The 22310-nt window shown below is 43.5% G+C and overlaps 1 protein-coding gene across 2 annotated transcripts in view; it reads left to right on the top strand.

The window, feature by feature from the left end:
• The window catches only part of RSL1D1 (ribosomal L1 domain containing 1), a 78600-nt gene extending 59628 nt beyond the window's left edge, over positions 1-18972 (top strand). For both annotated transcript variants that reach the window (XM_068244699.1, XM_068244698.1), the window contains exons 2-9: positions 1121-1260; positions 9591-9729; positions 11221-11369; positions 14118-14219; positions 14308-14401; positions 14494-14607; positions 15645-15851; positions 18289-18972. In XM_068244699.1, the coding sequence (XP_068100800.1) occupies positions 1121-1260; positions 9591-9729; positions 11221-11369; positions 14118-14219; positions 14308-14401; positions 14494-14607; positions 15645-15851; positions 18289-18627 (1284 nt within the window). In that variant the 3' untranslated portion in view covers positions 18628-18972. The remainder of the gene's footprint in view (positions 1-1120; positions 1261-9590; positions 9730-11220; positions 11370-14117; positions 14220-14307; positions 14402-14493; positions 14608-15644; positions 15852-18288) is intronic.
• The last annotated feature ends 3338 nt before the right edge of the window (positions 18973-22310 follow it).

The following is a 22310-nucleotide window of genomic DNA, read 5'->3' as shown; positions in this document are numbered from 1 at the left end:
AACTAAAGGGATGTGGCAACAAACAGACTGGATTATAGGGAGTCTGAAATGAAAAAAAATACCTAAGGAGAGGGAAGGCTCTGGGTCCTATAGAGCCTTCCTGTTCTCCTCACAATCCCCTCGTTCCCCCGCAGGCGTCACGGTTCAAATCTCCTGGCATGGGAGACTTTCTGAAGGCACACGTGCAAGAGTGGACGCTCATGCATGTGCAGAACGGAGCAGCCTGTCTTCAGAAACCAGAATGCTTCCAAAGACTCCCGAAGCCTACCCAACATGGAAGAGAGCAGTCTACGACCTATGGGTTGCTAATGGAGGAGCCTGTGTGGGAATGAAGGGACCGTGAGGAGACTGGAAAGGCTCTATAGGGCCGAGAGCCTTCCCTCTCCTTAAGCGAGTGTTTATTTATTTTTCTTTCTTTTTCCCTTCAGCTTTGTTTTAAAGAAGTAAGGTTTCAAAGGAAAAAGTAGGTGGACTAAAGCCAAGCGATACCAACAGGTTTGTTATCCCTATGGTATCCTCCTACCACCCAATCAAAATACAGTAGAATCCCTTTAAAGTAAACTCCAAGGGACCAGGAAAAGTAGTTTACTATATCAGAATTGGTCATACATTGTATATTTATACAGATGCATCTGCTGGGACCTGAGGACTGAGTTTACTATATCCAGAGGTTTTCTGCATCTGTTTACCATAACGAGTTCTACTGTAGTGCATTATTGTGTCCCGATACAGTGCATCCTGGAGACCCAACTACTTTCATATTTTTTGAGAGTACACTTGAGAGCTGTTTTACACCAAGTCTGTTGCTTTGCAATGGACAATATCATTGCAATACAGCAATTATACCTATGGGGCATTCACATCAAATGTGGTGTGGTGGGCTCCGACGCAGTAATGCACAGCACAGCATGCTATGCATTAACCGGGTAACACATGCGTTTACAGTGGCAGTGAGGTTGTACAGTATGCCTCGCTGAATGGTCGCACCGCAACATTAGTGCTCGTTGTGATCTTAGCGCAATGCAACGGATTTTGTGAAAGCGCTCTTATGGTAAGATTTTATGAGGTAAATTAGAAGTTTTAGACTGACAAAAGCATAATGTTTTTGTGTGTTTTACAGGTGAAAAAGGCTGTTCATGCCCTTTTAGCATACCAGAAAACAAAAGAAAATACCAAGAAGTTAATTTTAAATGAACATGAGTGGATATCGCTAATGTTGACTGTATGGAGAATTCCAAATTGCCCACAAACCATTAGAATGTAAGTTCATGTTTATGAAAATCTGCTTCTTAATACCAGGGCTATGGAGTCGGAACAATTTTGGGTACCTGGAGTCAGAGGTTTCATAAACTGAGGCGTTGGAGTGGGATGATTTTTGTACCAACTCCTCAGCCCTGTGTAATACTGTATTTAGCAATAAATTTAAGCGCACTCCACTTTATGCTATTGCATAATACATAGACCAACTCAAATTCAACATATATGCAAAAGTCCACTTCTATAGGCTATTATGTGCAAGAAGTGAATTCCAATTCATCATATGTGCAATTAGTCCATATAAAACTTCATCCAGTTCATAAAGTTTTTTTTTGTCTACTAATAAAAAGCAACCACATCTTCCATGCATGTTAAGACTTTGTAGATTAACACCGCCACCTTTAGCACCCTTCAGGAAACGCTCACTGTTGAGTTGAGATTGACCACTATCAGACTGTTCATCCAGGATACCTTGGTGCCTCAGGGGTCCTTGTGCCTTTAAAGAGAACCCGAGGTGTGTTTAAAGAATGTTATCTGCATACAGAGGCTGGATCTGCCTATACAACCCAGCCTCTGTTGCTATCCCAAACCCCACTAAGGTCCCCCTGCACTCTGCAATCCCTCATAAAACACAGCCATGCTGTGAGGCTGTGTTTACATCTGTAGTGTCAGTCTCAGCTGCTCCCCCGCCTCCTGCATAGCTCTGGTCCCTGCCCCCATCCCTTCCCTCCAATCAGCAGGGAGGGAAGGGATGCAGGCGGGGACTGGAGTTCTGCAGGAGGCGGGGAGAGCAGCAGACTGACACTATAGAGATAAACACAGCCAGCTCTGACAAGCTGTTTGGCAGCAGCGTGGCTGTGATTTATGAGGGATTGCAGAGTGCAGGGGGACCTTAGGGGGGTTTGGGATAGCAACAGAGGCTGGGCTGTATAGGCAGATCCAGCCTCTGTATGCAGATAATATTCTTCAAATCCACCTCGGGTTCTCTTTAAGCCTCCTTCCACTCTAGTTCAGATCCATATCCATAAACCTAAAAATCATAAAACCATTCATAGTGTGATTGAGTTTAAAATGTATACAGCTTTATTATAAAATTGCATTCACATATCCAGAATAAAAACGTATAGTTTTTGCACGGGCTCTCCCTCATTGCCCCTTGGTGGGCTACGATGCTGGCCTCTCTGGCGTGAATATACACCATTCAGAACGCTTCTCCTCATCACGCTGCTGCCGCTTGACTTCCTTGTGCACCTAGTCTCCGCCCAACATGTTTCATCACACCCTCGTGAATCATCGGGTACCCCTGGAAGATGTGGTCACTTCTTATTAGTGGACAGAAAAACTTTATAAACTGGATGACGTTTTATATGTATTTATTGCCCATAAGATGAGTTGGCATTGGGAATGCTTTTTGCGCATAATAGCCAATAGAGGTAGACTTTTTGCTTAAATGTTGAATTTGAGTTGATTGCTTATGTTATGCAATAGCATAAAGTGGAGTGTGCTTAAACTTATTGCTCGATTTTTAGTGAAGGTTGCCACACCAAGTGACAGCACATCCAAAAAGGGTATAAAAAAATAACTACATAACTGCTGCGCTTTGACATCTGTATGATAGTTTATAAATTGGACTGCAATATGCACTAAACTGCATATTTCTCTTTTACAGTTTAACCATTACTGCCGCTGGGATGTGAGCTGTATGTCAGCAGTGGCAGCTGCTACAGGCGCAGGGCCGCGATAGTCACGTCCCTGCAGTTTGGAGGGCTGTGCGCGCGATCACGTGGTGTGGAAGCCTGCGATGGTCCCGGCAACGGGGCATTGGTGACGGGACAAAAGTCCCCAGGGCCAATTCGTACATGTCCGCCGAGAATGATCACTGTTTTTGTTCAAAAACGGTGATCATTCTCAATTGGTGCTGCCGCGCTGACTCCCGCTCGCTCGTTTCCACCGCCGATCAGTGATTAATGAACGGGAATATTGTTCCCATTCATTCATCTACCTTCTAGGCCACCGTGATCGCAGACATGAATGGATGCCTGTATCACTTACTTATTTACTATGTAACGCATTATTTCCTATGCAGCATACTTTTTGTACACTTATAGGAAGTAATGCGCGTGGCCAATTAGTAAAATTACACCTACTGACTTTAGGGAATAACATATTTTTAGTCTGTATGTCAAAAGGGTATATTATTATTAAATTATGGGCTAAAAATAAGTCATGGATGTAAAACTGAAAAAATGCACCTTTATTTCCAAATAAAATATTGTCACCGTACATTGTACTAGGGATATAATTTTAACGTTGCAATAACTGGGACAAATGGGCAAATAAAATGTGTGAATTTTAATTACAGTAGCATGTATTTTAAAACTATAATGGCTGAAAACTGAGAAATAATAATTTTTTTTTTTATTATTCCTGTTAAAATGTATTTACAATAAAATAATTCTTAGCATAATGTACCACCCAAAGAAAGCCTAATTGGTGGCGGAAAAAAAAATGTATAGATCATTTCGTTGTGGTGAGTAGTGATAAAGTTATTGGGGAATGAAAGGGAGTAGCACTGAAATGTGAAAACTTCCCTCGTCCATAAGGTGAAAAATACCAGCGGATTGAAATGGTTAATATGCAACTATTTTCTGTAAAACTCACTATGCACTAGCCCTTTTTATTTGGGAACAAGGGGCGCAGCATCAGACCACATACTTGCATTGCTAACGTGATACAATTATATTGTTATGGTATGTCCAAATCAGTGTGTTGCAGTGGAATCTGTTGGCATGAGGCATGCTGTGCAGCATTGGGCAATGTAGCATTTCAATGAAACATACGTTTTATTAACTGTATATTTCATAAAACATGCATACCGTACAATGCCACTTACCCCTTCAGTTGGGATCCTGTTTTTACAGGGCATGCTACACCCCTGTGTGAATCTAGACCTGGTATATCTAAAAATATCCAGTAGGCAATACCTGTCCTGCAGCCACTAGTACTATTCCCTTAATGTGTCTTAAATGACAGCTATAATGAGAGGATATGGAGGCTGTCATTTATTTCCTTTGAGGCTACTTGCACACCAAGACGTTGCGTTAGGTGCTACGTTAAGGTTGCATAATGTGCACCTAACGCAAGGCCTGGTGCTCTTCGATGTGGACGTCAGAGTGAGCCGCGTTGTGCAGCTCACTCTGCATGCGTACTCTTGGACGCATGCGGCATCACGTGGTCCCGCCGGCCAATCGCCGCACAGAGCGGCCACACCAAGAAGTAAACACTGCACATCACAACGTGCAGTGAATATAAATTAGCCATGTGCCTGGCCGCTCTCCGCTCCTCCCCAACATGACTGAGCATGTGCAAACAGTCTAACGCTGTAACGCCGTAGCATGCTGCACTTTCGGCAGAACGTGCAGCGTTACATGTAACGCAACGTGGGCTGTGTGAACAACCCACTTTTGTTACATTGCTGTGCGTTGGGGGAGCGTTACAGGCTGCACTAACGTGCGCCTGTAACGTCTTAGTGTGTAAGCAGCCTTAAAGAGACACTGAAGCGGAAAAAAATATATGATATAATGAATTGGTTGTGTACTATGAATAATTACTAGAAGATTAGCAGCAAAGAAAATATTCTCATATTTTTATTTTCAGGTATATAGTGTTTTTTCTAATATTGCATCATTCTCTAATATGTGCAGATTACACAACACTCAGCATTCAAAATGATTCTTTCAGAGCAGTCTGTGAACTAATGACCTCTCCTCTGGCAGAGGAAAAGTAAACAATTAACTAACAGTGAGATAATAAAAGTCAGAAAACAGCCCTCTCCACGACTTTGAAAGTCGTAGAGCTTAATGGCTTTTTTGTATAGAGATAACAACTGGAGTTTCTTAAATCTTCCTGTACTGGAAACAATTAGACTGATGTATCTGATCTTAATGTTTTATTTCTTAGCTGTACTACACATACAAATCATAATATCATAATTTTTTTTTTTCGCTTCAGTGTCTCTTTAAGCAATACTAGTAACCTGGCTGTCCTGCTGATCCTCTGCCTCTAATACTTTTAGCCATAGACCCTGAACAAGCATGCAGCAGATCAGGCGTTTCTGACATTGTCAGATCTGACAAGATTAGCTGCATGCTTGTTTCTGGTGTTATTCAGACTCTACTGCAGCCAAATAGAACAGCAGGGCTGCCAGGCCACTGACATTGTTGAAAAAGTAATAAATATGGCAACCTCCATATTCTCATTTCAGTTGTTCTTTAAAGTGGATCCAAGATGAACTTTTACCCATTGCATAATTGTGTTCCTTTCCTATGGTAATTGTGTTCCTTTCCTATGGTTTATAGGGCATTTCTCAAGCCAAATACTTTTTTTATTTTAATACTTTAATTCCCTATAAACTAAACAAGCCTCGCCCAAAGATTTTCAGAGAGCCTTGGCATTTTTGGACAGTAGCAAGGGCTCATGGGAGCTCAGTCTGGGCAGGAGGAGGGGGAGGTATTACTAGCCAGAGATTTCAGAGGGAGGAGTAGGAGGATTAGGTTTTTTTCACAGGTTGAGTGCTGAAGATGCAGATAAGCTTGCCTGTGTGTAATGTTTACAAACAACATGGCTGCTGTCATTGTATCACAGGAAGAAATAATCATATTTTATTGAAGCTGTTTTCAGCTAGATTTGCTGTGTAAACTATCTAAACTTTAGATAAGCTATATAGACAAGTTACTTGTTATAGTTAGTTTTTCATCTTGGATCCGCTTTAAGGCTGCTTTCACAGTGGGACGTTACAGGCACACGTTAGAGCAGCCTGTAACGCAGCCCAACTCACAGTAATGAAAAAATCAATGGGCTGTTCACCGTGCCCACGTTGCGTTACATTGTAACGCTGCACATTCTATGACAGTGCAGCATGCTGTGCGTTATACGTGGTTTTAGCCGCGTTAGACTGTTTGCACATGCTCAGTAATGGTTTTTTTTTTTTTGTGTGTGTGCAGGAGAGGAGGGGAGAGTCCGCTATTTTGCCTAGCCACATGGCTAATTAATATTCACTGCACTGCAATGCCGGTTCTCTTCCTGCTAGCAATTATTCATATGAATCATTCTCAGTTTCTGCCTGCTAGCAATGATTCATATAACTTATTGCCAATTCTATGGAACGAAAACGGCACACCAAGAGCCGCATAATGCGGCTCTACAGTGTTCTCCCCAGAATTTTTTTCCAGCCGGGTGGCATGAAAAAGTAGCCGGGTGGGGCGAAAGAGGAGAATGCAGGGCCGGCGCTTCTGTACAAAATTTTGCTTACAGCATAGGAGGAGGTAAGCCGCTGACAGCCGGGTGCTGACCAGAATTAGCCGGGTGGAGCACCCGGCTAAAAGGGCCTGGGGAGAACACTGCTCTATGTAGCGTCCACCTTTAGCACCACCATGCGTTGCGTTAGGGGAACGTTATGCGACCTTAACGTCCCCTGCAACGCAACGTCCCACTGTGTAAGAGCCCTAAATTGACCTGTGCAGCATTTCTTTTTATTTAACTACTTCGCATTTCGAGCTTTTTTTCCCCTTTAAGATTCCTGACAATTTTGTAATTTCAGCTGTCTCTATTGATTGATACATCAATAACTTTTTGATTACTTATGCCATCAAAGTCATACACATGTAGTTTTTTTTTTCTGGACAATCTACGCTTTCTTTGGATAATATTTGTTTTCAAGAATTATTTAATTTTACGGGCATTTGATATGGCAATGGGCGTAAGTGCAGAAAATACACATTTTTTTTCATATTTCACCCTTTACAAATTTTACATAAGTGCCACAGTTAAACATCTCAATATAGGGACTTGTCTTTTTCCGGTTCAATTGATATGATACACATGAACATTTTTCATCACCAATTGGGAATGTTGCGTACCATTATCGCCAGCTTGTGCATTTGTAGCGATTGGACCGATCACTATGGCGCACAGTTTGGGGACCTCAGTGCTGTACATTTACATTGCTAGGCAACAGAACAGCAATGCATATGTACAGTGTTGGGTCCTGGAGCTGTCACCCTATCGACACTGGTGGCAGCCATTACAGGTGTCCGCTAATATTAGGGCTAAGTATAGGTGGCACAAGGGGTTAATTAGTTAGGTAGGCGTTAAAGGGAACCTAAACTGAGGATATAGATTTTTCCTTTTAAAATAGCAGTTGCCTGACTCTCCTGCTGATCCTGTGTCTCTAATGCTTCTAGCCACAGCCCCTCAACAAGCATGCAGATCAGGTGCTTTGACTGAAGTCAGACTGGATCAGGGAAGGTCGTAGTCAGCCAACTTCGCTACGCTGGAACTACGCATAGTTTTACTCAATTACGCTTCGCCAAACTACGGCTTCAAAATCAAATATTCGCTTCGTATGCATTTCATAGACTACGCATTAAAGTACGCAATTATGTGTTTTGCGAAGTATAGTGTATGCAGATGCTTATGCCCGTATGCGGAAGATTTTCCGCATTAATTCCTCTTTAAATGCTTATATCAGCAACTCTTCGATGCGTACATTCCCCTATCAAATGCGTACATTTCTAAGCATACAATCATACGCGGAAAATTAGCCGCGAGTAACGCATTCGTAGTTCTCTACGCAATACACATGTTAACTACGCGTAGTGGCACTTCGCTACGCGTACATTCGTAAGCGTAGTTTTGAAACTTCGCCTACGAACTACAATGCGTAGATGCGAACTACAATGCGTAAATTCGCACTGGCGTACTTTCTGCTCATCCCTGGACTGGATTAGCTGCATGCTTGCTTCAGGTGTGTGATTCAGCCACTACTGCAGCAAAGAGATCAGCAGGAATGCCAAGCAACTGGTATTGTTTAAAAGGAAGCATCCATATCCCTCTCAGTATTTTCCCTTTAGTATTTTACTTGGGGAGGGTAGAGAAACACTTTATTATTTAATGGGGACACTGTCACTTTAAAGGGAAGGTTCAGGGACTGTTTCAAAAAAATAAAAATCCGCATCCACTTACCTGGGGCTTCCTCCAGCCCGTGGCAGGCAGGAGGTGCCCTCGGCGCCGCTCCGCAGGCTGCCGGTGGTCTCCGGTGGCCGACCCGACCTGGCCAGAACTACTGAGCCTGCGCAGTAAAGCCCGGAGGACGTCCGATGACGTCAGCGCGCCGCCGTGAGGCGCATTTTGGAACGCGGAAGGAGCCCGACCTGGCCGCCGGCCTGGCCAGGTCGGGTCGGCCACCGGAGACCACCGGCAGCCTGCGGAGCGGCGCCGAGGGCACCTCCTGCCTGCCACGGGCTGGAGGAAGCCCCAGGTAAGTGGATGCGGATTTTTATTTTTTTGAAACAGTCCCTGAACCTTCCCTTTAATCCTTTTTTTTTTTTTTTTTTCTTGGTTTCATGGAGTGTTGCTATTAGCAGCACTCATTCACAGTTAAATAAATGCATACACGTGCATGCGCGGGGGCACGCACACGGGGGAGTGCTCGGCGGACTTTTAACTGCAGGACATTTCACGTCCTGGAATGTACAGAGGGGCAATTAGGAAGTGACATTCACGTCCTGGAATCTTAAGTGGTTAAAAAAAAAAAAACATCCCCATGAGGATGTTAGAACATCCGCCTCCGCTGGGGGAGGTGCACACACCATACGGGCAAGTTTTCATTTTTTGTTTTAAAGAACAAAAAAAGCTGAACACTTCAGGGCAAGTGGGCAATGTAATTTCTCCCAGTCTTAAAGGTAAACCAAGGAAAAGCAAGCTAGTATATAGTGGACATACTCTAGATAAGGAAGCCTGCCCCCGTTCTGCTCCGCACTACCCCATTCATCTGTAATACCTCATGGACTAAGCCCCAACCCCCTTGGGTCAGGACCTTTGAAGAAATAGTACTGCCAGTAGATTCTCAGTTCATGTGCCGTCATACGCAATATGATCCCCCTAAGTAGGCGCGGCCTCCATGCATTTAAGAGGCCACTGGGAGCATGGCTGCTGGGTCCTTCAAGATCGTACTGCGCATGCACATGACATCAGAACGAACTGCGCATGCGCTGACAGTACTGTGTCCGGGTTCAAAGGTCAGACCTAAGAGGGACAGGGCCTTGGCCAGGAGGTATTACAGATGAGCGGGCATGGAGACAGAGTCCTTATGTAGAGTTCATTATCTATACAATATTGATAAATATCACCTTGGAGAAAACGGTTGGCAAATAAGTGAATTGAATAAGGGCTAATAATGTTATAGCAGTTGTTTGTTTAGTTCCTAATGACAGCTGCAGTATGTTGTTTATTTTTGTCCAGCATACATTAATGTTGTCTCCTTTCCTCTGCAGTCCTCTTCCTCATGGAATAAGGCCTGACACTTGTGAAGTTTGTCTTTTCACAAAAGATGAGCCAAATATGTCAAGTGAACAGACAGAAAAGTTCTACAAAAAACTGCTGGCTGAGCACGGCATCACACAGATAACTGAGGTAAAAGAACATAAGACTTGATTGTTTATTGTAGTTACAGTGATCATGTGAAAGAGATGTTTCAGCATCTGTCTCCAGGCCATGATCCCATGGCTTGTGCTAAGAAATAAGGCAAGAGATGAAACTAGTAGCCAAGTCCCATGTAAAACACTGGAATCACATAAAGGTTTTGCTGTCTAGTGTGGCTAAAGTGGCTAAACTGTATAGAAAAAGAGAACTTCTCTAAAGCCCAATCTACACGATACGATTCTTTGTGCGATTTGATTACGATTCTATTTACGATCCGATTAAATCCGACATGTCCAATCAGGATTCGATTCAGTTAGATTTGCCATTGCAAAACAATAGCGAATCGAATCCCGATCGGTTATGTTGGATTTAATCAGATCGTAAATAGAATTGTAATTGAATCGCACAAATAATAGTATCGTGTAGATGGGGCTTTAAAGGGGCACTATAATGGAAATATGTTATTTTGATAACCCTCCTATCATGTAGATACCAGTGAAGACATTAATTTTCAAGGAGAGATTACTATTTCAAAGCCTCCTAAAAGTTTTTGTCCATCAGTAACCAGCCTTGGTGATGGGATAGACCCCTTCCCACTTATTTTTTTCCAACTGCTGAAGTACTTCTCTGTCTCTTTCTCTCACACACAGGCAACCCATTTTTACCACTGAAATCATTCCTGCACATAGGGTTAATGTGTGTAATGCTGTTGAAATCCTGAGAGGCATGTAAAAATCAGGCAGCAAATTTAGAAAGCCCCAGATTGGAACTCACAACCTCATGTATCAAAGGAAGAGGATCTTCCTTTGATACAGGAGGCTGTCTCTGGCGTGATGGCTCATTGTTTTTTAGCCCAGCACATATATATAACTACCTATGGAGGGACCTCCAGAGCTAGAATAGAGAGTTAAAGAGCCTCTGAAGCAAGAATAATTCTCGCTTCAGAGCTCATAGTTAGCAGGGGCATGTGTGCCCCTGCTAAACCGCCGCTATCCCGCGGCTAAACGGGGGTCCCTTCACCCCCAAACCCACCCCCGCAAAAGTTGGTTGTAAAATTGGTCATATATTTCCTCTTCCTGGAGGCAGGGCTAACGGCTGCAGCCCTGCCTCCAGTCGCGTCTATCAGACGCGCATCGCCGCCTCTCCCCCACCCCTCTCAGTGAAGGAAGACTGAGGGGCGGGGGAGAGGTGGAGATACGCGCTGACAGACGCGCGTGGGGCAGGGCTGCGGTGGTTAGCCCTGCCCCAACCAGGAAGAGATCCCCGGCTGCTCGGAGGGGATTTGTGAGGTGAGGGACCCCCGTTTAGCGGCGCGGCAGCGGCGGTTTAGCAGGGGCACACATGCCCCTGCTATCAATGAGGTCTGAAGCGAGATTTATTCTCGCTTCAGACTCTTTAATTCCCTAGTTTCTACATGTTAACAGGTGAATCAAAATAACATATTTTCCCCCCTTTAAACTTAACAGTAATTGTGTATTTCAGGTCATTCCACTTAAGAAAATGAAAACAGAATACAAGCCATATGAAGCTAAGAGACGGTTACTGAGCACCTTCGACCTGTTCCTCGCCGATTCGAGAATCCGTAGACTTTTACCATCACAAATTGGAAAACACTTCTACAAGGAAAAGAGGCAAGTCTGATTCTGACTTATATCCTACTAGTGATCGTAGCCCGTTTAAAAACGGGCTAGGTCTGTCTCCGTGCGCATCTGCCCGTCGCGCACGTTAGCCGCGCGCGCACCCGCCACGCACACACACACCCACACCCACCCGGCCGCCCGCTCACACCCCAGCCTGGCTCCCTGGCCCCATCCCTGTCCTCCTGCCTGTGTGAGGCTGGGTCCATGCTGCGCACATGCGCAGTAGCAAAAAGCACGGACCCAGCTACACAGAGACAACTGTCCCTGCTGTACGCAGGGGCAGTTGCCTATTATTATTTAGGATGAATGGTGATGAGAAGATACTAGGAAAATAGATTGGGATTTTCTTAAAAGCAGAACTCTCAGCTACAAAGCTAAAAACCTCTTAATATTTGATTAATCCCATATAATTTCCTGTCGCTGCCGCTCCTGTTTCCGTGCTTTGGGCGGATTTTGGAGGAGGGGGCGGATGGGTCGTGGCTGTGCGAGGGGTGGGGGAAGCGTGGCCGTTGCCTAGTGCCCATTTTTCTAATGGGCTGGCCTGTTAACCATGGGTTAACAAAGTTTCATTTTCAATGAAAAGAAAAAAAAGTATCTTAATGCAAATTTTATTTTTTTATCTAAGGCTCGGTTCCAACTTGTGCCAGATCACATGCGCCCCGCGGGAGCAGACAGTGTAGTGTCCGGCTGGAGCATACCCCCATAAACTATTTGGGGAACATAAACTATTTGGGGAACACCTCTGCTCTTCCAAGATTTTCACAGAAGTGCAGCCAACTTACCGCAGCAGGTCCCACGGATCTGTTGCAGGCTGACAAGTGTGAATGGCTCCTATGTATATAATAGGAGCCGTTCACTGTCAGTTTTGCAATGAGCGGAAAACGGATTAAAAAAAATGTCCGTTCTCAGCTCGTGGGAACACAGCCTATGTAATTGCAGTCATGGGATTATACAGACATCTGCAGTGCCACACCTTGGTGTTTTTAGGGTTAAAGGGAACCTAAACTGAGAGGGATATAAATGGTTCCTTTTAAAACAATACCAGTTGCTTGGCAGTCTTGCTGAGCTCTTTGGCTGCAATAGTGGCTGAATCACACACCTGAAACAAGCATGCAGCTAATCCAGTCTGACTTGACTGATCTGCATGCTTGTTGAAGGACTGTGGCTAAAAGTATTAGAGACACAGGATCAGCAGGAGAATCCGGCAACTGGTATTATTTTAAAAGGAAAAATCTATCTCCTTCTCAGTTTAGGTTCCCTTTAACTGTAAATTTCAGGTTCTGTCTCCTTACAGCCAGTGGCTAAAGAGATAAGCTGAGGAATGATGGCCAGTTCATCGTATTTCTGACGTGCATCAGCATAGCGTAATGTATCTCCGTACTCCACAATGGACAGATGTAAACAGATCTGATTTTTGACTTCCTGGTGATCCACTCCTACAGGCCCGCATTGAAGTCTATACTCAACTATGCAAAACAGCAGGAAACATGCATCAAGTATGCTCCTTGCTTCCAAGATAGTCATTTCAATACCCTAGATTCAATCTTGGCTTCCATTCAGGTGAGTTGAAATACCTAAACTCCCCTCCACCCATCCTGCCAAATAGTTCTGAGTGGAGTTCTTTCAAAACTTCTTTGTGGGCAGTTAAGATAAGCTTTTAATCTACACCACTATAGCTAGATACATGAAATATTTGTCAATGTAGACATACATTTAAACCTAGATAACTAAAATTAGGGCGGTTACGTATAATTGACCCCACTCCTTCAATTCAAAAGTGAAATATAATAGTTGGTAAGCAATAACCAAAATCATAAAGATCAATGAATGGAGAGGAGTTTAAATTGTGAATTCCTAAAGCAAATATGGAGCAACCTGAAAGATAAATTTAGATACTGACCTATGAAGAGGGGAGGCTCTGGATCCCTTAGAGCATGGGTGTCAAACTCAAATACAAAGTGTGCCGAAATTGTACACTGGGACCTAGTCGCGGGCCAACCACCTCAATGTCTACTGGCCACCTTACTCCCTTTATAAAGTTCCCAGGTGTCTAATGCCCCCCTTCCAATCCTATACAGTTCCCTGGTGTCTAGTGGTCCTCCCTCTCCTATTTAGTTCTCTAGTGTTTAGAGCTTTTCCCCCCACTTCCCCCATATGGCTTTCCTGGTGTTTTAGGGCTTCACCTCCAATATAGCTTCCCTGGTGGTCTAGAGTGGGCCAAACATAATGGAAAGTGGGGAAACTACTTGAGGGCCAGATTTGGCCTGTGGGCCAGAGTTTGTCATGTATGCCTTAGAGGCTTCCTGGTCTGTGTGCCCTTGGCGCACTGCTGTCCTCCTTTGAAATTCCATGACTCAGAGAAGTTTCATGAGTTTGAGATTCCTCTAAAGGCTTCAGAAGCACTCATGTCCTCGAGAGCTTCCAAAGTTAGGCAGCAAGTGCAGTATGCACCTGCATGTTTTCTGAAGTAAACTTTCACGCGGACCTCCCAGAGGCTTACTTGACCAGTTGGTTGAATAACTTCAACGAGGAAGGGGGGTGGGTGGACAGCGCTGTACTGAGGGTACAGAGAAAGCGTTAGATCCAGAGCCTTCACTCTACATAGTATTAGCTGGCATATACGTATTATCCCCTTTACAGTGGTCAGCATGCAGCTGTTCATTTGAACATTGTCCCATTTCCCCCTGGCTGGTCCTTTAGATATTAGATTTTTAATCAAGCTGTTCTGTCATCCACCAGAGAGCCTCAGTCTGTGAATCTGAATAGTAAGAAGCTGGCTTATGAATTGAATCGCTTCATCCAGGGCACACAGCTTCATATCACCAACAAAGGCTGCTGCTAGTAAGTGATTTGCAAACAGATATTGTGTAGTTTGATCAGAATAATCTTGTTTGTCAATTCTAAATTTGTCTCTCTTCTTGCCTCACAGTGCAATACGTGTGGGTCACACAGGTATGAAGGCTGAGGAGATTGTTGACAACACGCTAGCAGTTGCTGATGAGCTAGCTGAAAAGTTGCCAATGGTGCGTACATCATATTTGTGTCCTCTGTTAAATAATTATCTTATAGAATGAATTTTGTTCTGTGATGTTAAACAACCTTTCCTTATTTTCAGAAATGGAATAACGTTAAGGTCCTTCATTTGAAAACTCAGACATCTGTGGCTCTACCAGTTTACAACTCCTCTCTAAATAAGATGGAAGAATTAAACTTGGTAAAGACTAATCAAGTGAGTTCCACATTAAAGAGGCACTGTAGTGACCTAGCAGTAGAATGTAGTAAATTATTCAGGATACCCACTTTTACCATAATTATCCTGGTTTCAGCATAAGTAACACTTCTTATATCCATATGTCATATGTATATGTATATTGGTATGTAGCCCTGCCCTACCAGTGACATCACAGCCTAGGCTGTTTAATATATGTGGAATTCCCTTTCTAGAGCGTTCTGGGAGACCAGGTATTATTTTCACTAGCTGCGTAACTCTTGGTAAACCTCCCCCTCAATGTGAAGGCCTGCATAACTCAACAATTGCATAGCCTTCTAATTTCAGCAACCTTACTAGGTTTCAAAGTGACCCACGTGAAGGTCGTGCTCTTTTCACTACACAAGACATTTGTCTTTAAAGGATACCTTAGCACTAAATTAAATTAAAAAAGAACGCCCAATGAGTGTATGGGGAGCTGTGCAGATCCTTACCACACCTTCTGTGCCCTGGCGTCTCTCTCCATTCTCCGGTAATAATCCAATTCCTCCTTTTCCTGGTCGGCACGGTCAGTGACCTCCAACCTGGACATACTGCGCATGTCTGCTAGGGTGCCTTGTGACTGCGCTCCCATGTGATGCCATATGATGTTCGCATGGTCGCAAAGTGCACTAGCGGCCATACTGCGCAGGCACAGCGCAGTATGACCGGTTCGGAGGTCACTGACCAGGAAGAGCAGGAATTGGATTATTACCGGAGAACGGAGGGAGACGCCAGGGCATGGGAGGTGTGGTAAGGATCCACACATCTCCCCATACACATATTAGGTGTACTTTTCCAATTTAACTTGGCGCTAGCGCTAAACTAACGTAACGTTAAGGTATCCATTAATGCTACCTGCATTAATTGCCATATCTCTGTGCTTGGGGATTTCTGGATGCCATAGTAAAAAAAAATTTTCCTCACAAATATGTATCTTGTATTACTGGGGATTTCTAATTTTGGAGTAGTGTTGGGTGTCCTGTTGTACTGATGGCTCCATTTTTATTTGTTTAAAGGAAGGTAAGGTGAAACAGAAAAAAAAGAAATCTGCTAAAGGGACCCAACCGGTATCTCCAGTTCCTAAAAAGAATTTGCCAAAGGAACATAAAGGACAAGCCACTCCTAATAAACAGCAAGCTGAGAAAGATGATGATGATGATGAAGAAATTCCAGAACTGGTTCCTATTCAGGAGCCTGTCAGCACAAAGAAAAGCACCAAAAAGGTAAGGATGTATTATTTCATTATCTGGTCTATTGTATACCAGACAAACACCGAATTTTGAGCTAGAATGTTGACTTCAAGAACTTCTTGTATGAGTTGTATAATGAATGATTGCAGATCGGAATTGTTTTTCACTCTGGTATCATTTGGCACGTTTGAGATTATCAGTACAAAAGGGATATACAGGTCTGCTGATGAATACATATGAGAATGCTTGGATTAAAGCACATGCCTGTAACCAGCAGGAGTCCAAATAAAATATTTAGTTTCACAACAGCATATGATATGGATTCCGCCTAATTAGAGCGCTGTGCCCCACTGTTAGCAGGATATCGGCAACTGCAATGTACAATGTGCTTAGCAACAGCCCTTTTCAGTGAGACTACCCCATCAATATGCTTCCTAGCTTTAAAGCCAAAGCGGCTGGTAGTGGTAGCCTCTGCCAAAAATCTCGGGACCCTGGAGCCACTCCATGCATTGCCAGTTGTTCTGCCTGGTAGATCGTCTTGGATGAGTGCAGGCTGAAGGCATTTTTCTTGTACTCATTATCTAATGTGCCCTGTACAACCCCTGCATAGCAATAACATGTGTTCCTAGCCTACTGACTAGTGACCTGTCTGTACAGCCTTGCCACACACCTCACCCTCTCCTGCACTGTTGCCTGAGGGATTGTGTCCCGATCTGTGCCAAGCAACAGTCTTCCTACGTGTTTAAATCATTTTCCACTGACTGTGCATATTGGGACATCTAGACTTGTTCGGGACCCCCTTGGGGCTTTCTACCAACATCAGTCGGTGAATCTGACAAGTGACCAATCGTCCCCAGTCGTAATTTGTTTGGGTAGTAGTGTTAGATGTCTCAATTCCACCACTCTACTCTCCTCCGTTCTGCGTCCAGCCGACTCTTCATGACCATAGGTACTTCTTTCAGTACTAGATTTTAGTTGCATTTCAATAGACCTATCACCATTTCAATGAAGAAACCTTCCAAAATTGAGAAAAACTAAAGTCGCATACACATGCTAGATGAAACTTGGTCAAAGCGGTCAATAACTACTGACTCTCGAGAATCCAGTGTGCAATACCACAGCCTCCGACACTGATCAAGCTAGCGACGCTCCCCTGGCGGATTGCTTCAGCTGACTGATTGGTCTATCCACTTACCCTGCCCACCAAATGACTTAAAGAACACCCGAGGCGAAAATAAACTAATGAAATAAACAATTGTATCTATGTTCCTTCTCCTAAAAATGACTCTTAAGATATTCCACGGTTTTATTTTATGTTTAAATCTACTTTTTAAGTTTTAACTGTTTTATTTTTTTGCTCAATGACACATTTATTGAAGTATGCCAGAGCTAAAATCTATGAACCATTGTCCCTTTTTATCTCTTTCCTGTTCTCAGAAGCCATTTTCTGTTAGGAAAGTGTTTTATAGTTGGAATTTCTTATCAGTGACTGTCACACTGTAGTCACTTCCTGTCTGAGCCAGTCACTTACATAACTGATCTTTAACTCTTAGCATAGTTATTTGTGTGCTAGGCACTGTACATACCCATGTCTATCTCATCATGTCACATATCACCTTGGGTATCCTTTACTGCAGAGATGTCAAACCGGCCCTTCGAAGGCCAAAATCCTCACACATTTTTGGCACAGCTCAAATTGATGGGTCTGAATCAGGAAAGGTGTGGTCCATAAGGTAGAACACATTCCTCTTTCTCAGTCCATCCTAAACCCTGGCATGGATCTGGCCCTCCAGGCCTGGAGTTTGACACCTGTGCTTTACTGCCTGCGCCACTTCAGTTCCATAGATTGAGTTCATGCAAAATTTTATATGTAGTGTGTCGCAGGAATAGAACCGTCTCTGATCGGATTATGAATTCAATAAATGGCCGCTGCAACATGCTGAAAGATTCACTTTTATATGGAACAGTCTTCCTTTCTAACTTCCATAAAAAGCAAGCAGGTCTACCAGAAGTGTTTTAAAATATTCTATCACTTTACCATCCACACTTACCCCCTCCCTTTACCTAAGCTTAACTCTAACCTACCCCTACCTTCTCCTTACACTACCCAAGCTAAAACTAGCGCCTGATAACTTCTCTTCACTGAAATTGGTCCCTCCACTGAGAGGCTATAGCCACAATTAAGATAGTGGTCTATGGCGGCACTAAAATTACCTGTTTCCAAATGGCCTACTTAGTACTACAGTTTCGCACAATCTAGCAGTTTATCTGCAGATACACCCATTTACCACTTTCTGTTCAGGTGCTCTGTCGGTTCACCTACCTCATGCAAAATTTGTCTGCTATATGTCTCCACAACAGACACATTAAAACTGTCATGGTTTCCAAAATAATTGTTCTGTACATGTGTCCTGCAATTCATTGTATTATTTCATTAAAGTTGACATTAAGAGTATGTTTGTGTTGACAGAAGCCAAAAGGTGTCAAGACACTTGAGAAAAGGCTGGAAGCTGATGGGAAGAATCTGACTTCAACACCAGGTCACCCAGCAAAGAAGCACAAGATCCAAGACCCTGAATCCCAGGAAGATGCAAAACCTCCCATAAAGTCCAAAAGAGAGCGCCTCACTAAACAAGAGAGCGGCAATAGAGAGGGGCAGGAATCTGCACCAATACACAGCATTCTTAAAAAGACTCCTGACAAAACAGCTGTAAAACCTGTCAGAAAGCTTACTAAATCTGCCAGAAAAGCCCCACTGACCCCGAAACTAAAACAGAAAAAGAAACTTAATGTTCCACAATCTGCATAATTTTGTGAGAACAAGTGCACCTGTCATGAGAGAGAAATGTAGGTTGCTGCAGCTGACCACCTTCTGCCTGGCTGTAATTCTGATGTTTGGGCTGTACATCACTCAACTGGAAATAGCGTGAGAACACATCAGCTGCAGGCGTTTCCCAAGAGAAGGTATAGAAAGCAGTATGCAGAGGGTCATCATCATTTTATAGACATGAAACCCGTTTTTCTAGAAGGGGTTTAGCAATGACTGCCTCATATTTTTCCCCCTCTCATGCTTACTGTGCTTTATTTGCAGAAAGTTTATGTATATTTTTTTTTTATAAACATTGCTGTTGATTAAAAAAAAACATCATCTCTAGTGAGTATTTTTGTAATTCATACACCCCTTTTGTTTATTGGAATGACACTTAAAGCAAAAGCAAATGTAAAGCTACCCTGGAAAAAATGGTGAGATACTCCCGCATAGAGAGGTAAGGCTTTGGATCCTATAGAGTCTTCCCATTCCTTTCTCCGTGCCCTCTGTCCACAGCTGAAAGGGTCGGACCACACGTGTGCGTGAGCACATGACGTGAGTGCTCCCAAAGCCTTCCAAGGTCTCTCAAAGGCATCCCAAAAACATACAGATAAGTTAATTCGCTTCCCTCTAAATCATACATGTCAAATTACGGCTCGCAGGCCAAATCTGGCCCTCAGAGCCATTAAATTTGGCCCTCAAGTGGTTTCCCCACTTTGTATTATATTTGGCCCACTCTAGCTCACCAGGGAAACTATATTGGAAGAGAGGCCCTAGAACACCAGGGAAGCCATATTAGGGAGAAAATGTTATACTAGAGAACTGTATAGGAGAGAGTGGGGGCCTCTAGTCACCAGGGAACTTTATAGGGGATGGAGGACCATTAGACAACAGGGGAACTGTTTAGGGGTTGGAGGGGGAATAAGACATCTGGGAACTTTATAAGGGAGGAAGGTGGCCAGTAGACATTACGGTTGGCCCGCAACTAGGTCCTAGTGTAAGATTTGACACCCATGATACATACATAGACATATGACGATGGTAGGGATTAGATTGTGAGCCCCTCAGAGGGGACAGTAAGGTGACAAGAGAATATGCTCTGTACAGGGCTGTGGAAGATGTTGGCGCTATATAAATACAAAATAATAATTATAATATTCAACCTGCTGGCCGAGTAACTTTCACTATGACGCAGCCGTGGACTGACAGCACGTAGAGAGGCCCGGGAAGCTTCTATGGGATCCAAAGGTTTTTTAGGTTGTTTAACTCTTGCTGTACTGCAAAACAGAAAGACTTCAGAAGATTAGGACTAGTACTATATGTACCCAGGTTTATCCCATCATGGAATTTCAGGCACTTTAATTGCCCTTTCACAGTGTGTCCGATGCAGCGGACATTATCCCTGCAATTGTATTGCTACGGGGTTTTCACATTGTGTGTGGCGCCGTGCAGCAGGTCCCATCGGAGTAACACACGGCATGCTGTGCTTTTACTGGGTAACATACACGTTTGCAGTGGCAGTGAACCATACTTTCATTGTACGGTATGCTTCACTGACTTTTCAGCACCATTGTATTGTTGTATTGCGATGGTATCGTAATGTACACAGGGCAAAGGGACCCTTAACGATACCTGAACTGACCTGTGACGTGAAAAAAAAAAAAAATGAAGAGGCTGTCCCAATCCTACATAGAACTAGCCTGTATTCAATTTTCTTTTTTTTTTCTCTAAGCATTAAGAATTTATGAAGAAGACGAAAAATGGTCCGCACGATGCTCCTAAGATCCTATATTTTATTTGTGGACGTATCCAAAAGTCAAAACATATCACCAGCTGACATGTTTCGGACCTACTGGTCCTTATTCATAGCTAGAGTGCAAATAACACAAAAGGCCTCCTATATACCCTCCTTCGGTGGAGTGGGTGGCTCCCTAGACAATGTCCAAGGGAGACACCCCTAACCCCACCCACAGGAAGGGATATGTACAATATAAAGTGGAACACCTAAGGAGAAAAATAAAACAACATGCTAGTTATTCAAAGCTAGGTGTTAAATTAAAACGGGAGGCCTAGAGGCATAACGTACAAAGTTCCAAACAAATCCCACACCAATGTGGAAAAATATACATGATAAAACCTGTAAAACTATATAGAAAATCTGATTTGTACAATTAAAACCATCAAGGAGCAGCATATGTAGAGGGAATAGCCACTAAGTTAAGAGCGCCAGATCCCAACAAAAGTGGGTTTAGCACTTTCGCCAGGTCCACCAAGGTGACATGTCCTCTTTTTCCTTCCATGGCTTGGAGAGGGTTTTTCCTGCACGGAGAGGGGGGGACACAACCAAACGGCTCAAGAGCCGGGAGGCTTTGTGGATTTTTAGAATGGGCACGAGACTCCCAAAGGGTATGAACTCCCGCTGGGATCTGGCGCTCTTAACTTAGTGGCTATTCCCTCTACATATGCTGCTCCTTGATGGTTTTAATTGTACAAATCAGATTGTCTATATAGTTTTACAGGTTTTATCATGTATATTTTTCCACATTGGTGTGGGATTTGTTTGGAACTTTGTACGTTATGCCTCTAGGCCTCCCGTTTTAATTTAACACCTAGCTTTGAATAACTAGCATGTTGTTTTATTTTTCTCCTTAGGTGTTCCACTTTATATTGTACATATCCCTTCCTGTGGGTGGGGTTAGGGGTGTCTCCCTTGGACATTGTCTAGGGAGCCACCCACTCCACCGAAGGAGGGTATATAGGAGGCCTTTTGTGTTATTTGCACTCTAGCTATGAATAAGGACCAGTAGGTCCGAAACATGTCAGCTGGTGATATGTTTTGACTTTTGGATACGTCCACAAATAAAATATAGGATCTTAGGAGCATCGGCGGACCATTTTTCGTCTTCAAGTATTCTCTAGGATTAGCTATCCTGGTCTGGCACTGCTCTTTCTGGGGTGAGCGGTTTCCACCACTCTCTTTGACATTAAGAATTTAGGTATGCAGAATTTCACTTTCTCTTCAGTCAGAAAATACTGTAGAGCCTGGTGCACGCCTTCAGTTTTGATTGGCCAATTTTACCACCTTCATGTAGTACAGGCATGCCCAAAGATCAGTTTACGTGCCAATCGCAGCCCGAGGTCGGATTTTCTGTGGCCAGCCCTTCTCTTAGATTAGGCTGTTTTTGGCCCACAGGCACAAATAGAATTAAAGGGAACCCAATGTAAGAGGGGATATGTAGGCTTCCACGGAAGAATCTGGTGCTATATAAATCAAAAATATTTATTTTCTTGTAATCAATGGCAGTTGCCTGGCAGCCCTGTTAATATTCTGGCAGAAGTAGTGTCAAATTCAAAACCCTGTAACAACCATTTGGATAATCCAGTAAAACTTGAGTCAGCTGATTCTTTTAGCCATAGACCCTGAACAAGCATGCAGCATATTAGAGTACCTGATATGCTGCATGCTTGTTCGGGGTCTATGACTAAAAGTATTAAGCATAAATTAAAGTTGGTATCCTGCAGATCACCACCATAGGAGAGATGTAGCCATTTGGGGGCACAACGGTGCAAACAGAGAATGAGGGACATGATGATAAAAATTTCCTTTAAATATTTAAAATCTACAATTGTATGAAGTAAATTTAAAGTCTGTAAAAACATAAGTTATACCTCAGTCAATAGGC

Source organism: Hyperolius riggenbachi, chromosome 7 (genome assembly GCF_040937935.1).
Source record: "Hyperolius riggenbachi isolate aHypRig1 chromosome 7, aHypRig1.pri, whole genome shotgun sequence".
Lineage (NCBI taxonomy): Eukaryota > Metazoa > Chordata > Amphibia > Anura > Hyperoliidae > Hyperolius > Hyperolius riggenbachi.
The sequence above is the reverse complement of the archived record's forward strand: the minus strand, read 5'-3'. Positions and strand labels throughout refer to the sequence as shown.